Genomic DNA, 6474 nt, shown 5'->3' on the forward strand with positions numbered 1-6474 from the left:
TGTGAAGGAAATGTGCAAAGAACATATTTCCATGTGTTACAAACTGCTTGATTAATACACCTCTGCCTTTGTACAGGGTACCGATCACCTACGCACAGTGCTCACAGGAAGTGCTCCGCGGCTCACTGAGGGCACCAGCTCCCGATGCATCGATGGGCTGTGTACTCATTCACTGTGATTAGGCGACCGGTTCTGTTTTAAAGATTACTATTAACATTTTATTCCAATGTGCAAGAGGAAATACACAGTAGATAAGAAATTAAGATGGACTACTAACAATTTATAAGGAAATGTATTTATTTTTAACACAATAGAGAATAATGTTCTCCTCAGTATTTTACTGAGTCCTACTCGCTAATCGATGTTCTCCTACTTGGCTTGTGAATTCCCGTCGGTCATACTGCATGTATAATACACTAATGATTGACTACGCAATGACTACACGTGATCTAATTTGCATATTTCTGTCCTTAGAACCTGGAGTTGCTGGAGAAAGGCTGCAGCAACCTCAATAAGCAGATTCAGAATGCCACGATGTTTGGTGTCCCTGTGGTGGTCGCAGTTAATGCCTTCAAGTAAGGAGTACCGGTGGTTCCGTCCAATCCATTCATTGTGTCTGAATTGGGGGGTTATTTATCTGTGTATTTACTGATGTGCTCATCTCTTCATAAAGAACTGTGACAAACCTCCACAGGTTCAGTGTCACTATCGCCCCCTAGATGATAATTACAATAAAAACATAGGTTTCAGCTAAACCAGTAATCTCCCAATGGCAAGGCCTTATTTGACTTTGTTACAAAAACCTAAATGATTGACTAATTTCCTATTTAAATAGTAGAACATCTGTGCAGGACAGGCCAACCTGTGGCTCTCCAAATCCCAGCATGCCTTGCCATAGTTTTAACACTCCCTTATAGCAAAACTGTGGCAAGGTATGATGGGATTTGTAGTTTGACAACATCTGGAGAGCCACAGGTTGGCCAGGCCTGCATTATTGCATGCATAGTGATTCTACTAGAAGATTACTCCGATGTGGTTCTGATGCACTACAGCCGCAGTCTTGCCACAGGTGGGGTACAGTGCGCCGACAGTCAGGATTCGGTGTTGGAATCCCGACTCTCGCACACTACAATGTAACAGTCCCATTGACACACCCTCTCTAAACTGAGCCTAAACATAAATCCTCAATTGCCACCAGTTACCCCCTCGAGCCATAAGCAGCGGGGGCAGATCTGCATTGCATGTAGCTGTGCTCCAGAGCAATGCAAAATCAAACCTGAGACCTCTGTAAAGCTTACTTGTGTTTAACGGTGCATCACCCCTAGGCTGTCCAAGGCAATCCATTTAATTTTAGAAAACCAGAAGCATTGTGGGTGATCCCACACCGCTGTTCAGTGATTTTATAATGCTAATGATTAAAATAAGTATTTTTGCACTCCTTCCCAACATCACAGAACCGACACACAGGGTGAGCTGGAACTGGTCTGTCGTCTCGCCAAGGAAGCCGGAGCATTTGATGCAGTGAAATGCACTCACTGGGCAGAAGGAGGAAAGGGAGCAGTGGCGTTGGCTCACGCAGTACAGACGGCGTCCCAGGCTCCCAGCGACTTTAAGTTACTCTACAATGTGGAGGTAACATGAGCCCTTGTTATTACATATATCCCGTATTTATTGTAAGCGATTTAATAGATCAGAATAGAAGTCACATTATTGTATGTTTGGTTTTTTGTTTTTTCATTTCTAGCTGCCTATTGCTGATAAGATCCGGATAATTGCCCAGAAAATCTATGGAGCAGATGATATTGAACTTCTGCCAGAGGCTCAGAAAAAGGCCGAAATATACACTAAGCAGGTGAATTAGAATTTAGTTTATACATGATGTTCATATACTGTGTCCATTTGGGTTTACTTGCTGCAGTACCGACTGAGCTACATGTGAATATTGACTTCAGGCCTATCTCCTAATAGGAAATTATTTACTGTTCTTTATATAAAGTTCCTCTAATATCTATGCAAATCTAGATCTGTACTACTTGGGCCTTGAGTTCTACCTAGTTGCTATATATATTTACCGTTCCCACGGTATCAGTGATTCAACCATATAATGGACCTTGGGAATCAAGCAGTGACATTATTCAGTAAGAAGGAGAACATTCCGTACCGTGCTTATCTGTAGGAAAGGGCGATATTGCTTATTTTTTGTTTTTAATTCCTGTTCATTTGCAAAAAAAAAGTCTGATAAAATACACCAAAACAATCCATTGTTATCTGCTGCTCATTACACTATACTCAGTGCTGTATAACTGCCAGGTCCCTCATGCTAGTGCATAAACCATAAACCAGTAACCTGCCTAAGTAATGACAATGCTGCTGATGTAATACAATCGCTGGCTTATTTGTGTGTATGTATGTATGTATGTATGTATGTATGTATATATATGTATGTATGGATGGATGTATGGATGGATGTATGTATATATATATATATATATTCCCTTGGACCTTGAGATTAGGCTCTGCAAGTAAGCTTGTACTCTTTGTTTTGTCTATATAGGGATTTGCAAATCTACCAATCTGCATGGCCAAGACCCATCTGTCCTTGTCTCATAACCCGGAGCTGAAGGGTGCCCCGAAAGGTTTTGTTCTGCCCATCCGTGACATAAGAGCCAGTGTTGGGGCTGGATTTTTGTACCCATTAGTAGGAACGGTAAGAGTTAAAGAGGAATATCTATATATCTAAATATTATGGAGTACACTGAGATATTCTGCCTCAGAACTAGACAAATTGAGTAACCATGGTGACCCTGTAACTTCTAATGTGCACTATGGCAACCGCAGCTGCCCTTTTCTATTGTGTAAGGCATAGGTTGCTGTAATTTATTTATTTATTACCAGTTCTTTATATAGCGCACACATATTCCGCAGCACTTTACAGAGGATATTAGAACATTCACATCCGTCCCTGCCCCAGTGGAGCTTACAATGTATATTCCCTACCACATGTACACGCTCACAGACATTCTAGGGTTAATTTTGTTGGGAACCAATTTACCTACCAGTATATTTTTGGAATATGGGAGGAAACCAGAGTACGCAGAGGAAGCCCACGCAAGCACAGGTTTATGCACAGGTGCAGTGTATTTTGGCGAAGTAGCATATTCGTCGAACCATTCGCACAGAGCGATGCGACCCGAGGCGGAGGAGTCGTGTAGCACCCATTGGCACCCCCTTGAAAACGCTGGGCGTTCCCATGGGATTGCGAACAGGATGTGGTGTGTCGGGACACTGACTTATATTTCATACCCTCCAACATGACCCATTCCATTAGGTACAAAATGGTCTGTTGCTGGACTTCCCTGCCAGTGGCAGTTGCAGATGTGAGGCTGCAGCACAGTCCAATGTTCAAAAAGGGGAGCCACACCTACTGCCACCCCAAACATCACTGTCCTGGACTCACTGACTGTTGATATGACCCCCCTCTTTGAATTTTGGACTGAGCTGGAGCCCCACCTGTGTAACTGCCACTGGTAAGGAAGTCCCGGAACAGACAATTTTGTACCTAATGGAATGGGTCATGTTGGAGAGTATGATATTTGCGAAGGCAGGAGAAATCATTCGATGGTCGTGATCATCGAATGATTTGTCCAACTGTGGGCACATGCAAGGGGATGGGTCCTTGTGACTCTGTGACTTTGTGCCTACGTATGTCAAGTTATGCCCCTGGCTTTAATATAGGGATACTTTAGATCTGGGGTAGCCAACCCTAGTCCTCGAGAGCTACCAACAGTTAATGTTTTCCAGGTCTCCCCACAGAATCACAAGTGAGCTAATTAGCTCCATCTGTGGATCTTTTAAAATGTGTCAGTGATTAATGAGTGCAGCTGTGCAGCAGCTAGGTTGTCTGGAAAATGTGAACTGTTGGTAGCTCTCGTAGGCTAGGGTTGGCTACCACTGCTTTAGATCATGTACGAAAGGAAACTATTCCAGTATCCTGATCTCCACTTATTTTATTGCTCTTCTAACAAAAACATCTGTAAAATACTTTTCATATGAAATAAAGTGCCACTTTGTAGCCTGTACCATTGTTAGCCCCTATCGAGCAGTCCCGGCCACTAATCAAATATGTACAAACCTCCGTTCTAATGCTTCCCATACGATGGTGCGATTTGGCCTGTTTTCACCCGATTCCAATGGATCCAGACAAGAAATCGGGTGAAATCGGACCAAAACGCATGTGTTTGACATCTGAATCAACCCGGTGCGCAGTCCAGTGGGCATCGAGTGGAGGGGCGGACATGCTGCGCATAAGAGAATTGTATGTGCAGCTGTCCGCTGCACATCATGGGTGCTTTTTATCGCATACAATTTCCTCCTGAACTCCCCCAGCAGCTCCCCAGAAGTCCTTTTACATGCTATAAATCGCATTAAGTGCCAAATTGCATGGAAGTCCTCCCGGAGAGCTGCTGGGGGGAGTTCAGGGGAAATAGTGTCCGACTTGCCCTTCAGACTAGTCTGACTAGTGTATGGGGGCTTAAGAATGTACTATGGCCATTTGCCAATAATTGTAATCCACGTGTTCCAATAAGGGTTGGTTGGAATTATTACACTGGCCGTGTAATGTCTCTGATTGTAAATAACTGCTTTTTGTTCGAATTCCCAATAGTTTATTTGTAAATGTAAAACCGTATCACAACTCTACCTGTTCCCACAGATGAGCACAATGCCGGGTCTCCCGACTAGGCCTTGCTTTTACGACATCGATCTCGATCCTGAAACAGAGCAAGTGAATGGACTGTTCTGAGAGGGCAATTTAATGGTAAGAACATGTTTGGGTATAGAATGTTGTAGAATAACTGAATGGTGTATATTGTTATTCGGTCCATAGGGAAGGCAGGGTGACCTCCCCCAGGGGGCAGGGCCATGGTGGTAGCACCATCTCTGTTCCGGGAAGGATACCTTGTGGCTAGTGGCATTCACAATGACACTCCGAGCATGCACTCTGCAGTGTGACAAGCAGCTCCCCACTTCCTCCTGACAGCGGCTCTGCCTCTTTGCTTTATGTCACATGTTCAGGGCAGACCTGACACACGGTGCTGATTGTTATTATGAGCACTGGCTGTTATGAGCAGGTTCAGGATTATATATTATACTGGCTATATACATGCAGAGGTGTCCCTACATCTCCTGCCAACAAATAGTACTGTTCAGCAGTGAGTCTGGGCAGCGGATTTGTTCCGTCGGTTAAAATTTTGGCACTGCGGGGGTGGTCTCCTCACAACATGTTATATATAATGTGTGTGAAATAAAAAGATCATACATAGTGTAGTATAACATAGAACAGTCCACTTTATTGTGTAATGAAAATAATTGGGTGTAATTATCCTTCATTCAGAGGCAGGACGAGAGAGAGTATCCAAAAGCCAGATGGTATATAACCTTACTTCAAATGGGTTAGAGACAAGATCCCGGCAGTCGGCATGCCGTTGGTCAGAACGCCAACAATGGCATCCCCACATTTAGAATTCTGACAGATCATAGGAAGTATTTTAACCCTAATCTCCCCCTACTGCAGCCTGATAGTAACTAACTCCTCCCACTAGCGACTAACTCCAACTTGCCGTCTTCGTGCATCAGGATTCTGGCCGCCGATATCCCGCTTTCGGTATTTTTTCAGGATCCTGACCGCATCTCCTTCAAATAAACCCAAGAAAAGCCCATCCAGGTATCTTCCCACCTACCGCTCCTTATCTTTTACATTAAAGAACCAGACATATGGAAAGTATAAAAATATCTACAGTGTAATACTTCCAATATGTAGAAAAATAGTTATTTAATTATAAGAACTCAAATGAGAGCAGGGAACCACTGAACGCGTTTCAGTACAGGTGAACCATTTTTCATCAGCTGGTTTCCTAGTAGACTACTGCTGCGTTGGTCATGTGCTCTGCTTCCTTTGCAATTAATCATTTGTATTGTTGCCAATTGTAAATATTAATAAAAAAAAACAAAAACTAAAATGTGCCTTTTTTCCCCCAACCTTTAGGTTAAGACGCCGGATGATCCTCTTTCAAGCCATAGATTAGTTGCCAATGACTTGCTACTATAAATTTACTTTTACTTTGTCATGCTGTGAAAGATGTTTTAAGTGTTTTTTCCCTGTGGGCATTTTAAACCTGTCACGTGAAAAAAAAAACAGAGACTGGATGATTTTACATAAGATACATTTGTGTGTTTTGTTATTTATATCGCAACGTTTCGGTTATGTAACAGTATTTTTTTTTTTAGTGTTGCATTTTTTTTACAATCTTGAGGGCTGGAATAAACTTGTCATGGTGCCAGGCCATCTTAGCCGCAGGGCGTTACTGTACATGAACAGTCACTGCTCTCTTCAGTAACCTTCCCTGCACTCTGTGACACTTGTTCCTGGCCGTCACTTAATAACCAGCGACGGGAGTGAAATTGCTGCACGCTGAT

General features: G+C 43.1%; 1 protein-coding gene across 1 annotated transcript in view; it reads left to right on the plus strand.

Annotated features, from left to right (window-relative positions):
* The window catches only part of MTHFD1 (methylenetetrahydrofolate dehydrogenase, cyclohydrolase and formyltetrahydrofolate synthetase 1), a 60309-nt gene extending 54092 nt beyond the window's left edge, over positions 1-6217 (plus strand). The window contains exons 23-28 of the mRNA XM_083166523.1: positions 475-575; positions 1455-1632; positions 1745-1852; positions 2555-2707; positions 4712-4816; positions 6044-6217. Of these exons, the coding sequence (XP_083022649.1) occupies positions 475-575; positions 1455-1632; positions 1745-1852; positions 2555-2707; positions 4712-4801 (630 nt within the window). The 3' untranslated portion in view covers positions 4802-4816; positions 6044-6217. The remainder of the gene's footprint in view (positions 1-474; positions 576-1454; positions 1633-1744; positions 1853-2554; positions 2708-4711; positions 4817-6043) is intronic.
* Positions 6218-6474: the final 257 nt, after the last annotated feature.

Source organism: Crinia signifera, chromosome 12 (assembly GCF_055691185.1).
Source record: "Crinia signifera chromosome 12, ASM5569118v1, whole genome shotgun sequence".
Classification (NCBI taxonomy): domain Eukaryota; kingdom Metazoa; phylum Chordata; class Amphibia; order Anura; family Myobatrachidae; genus Crinia; species Crinia signifera.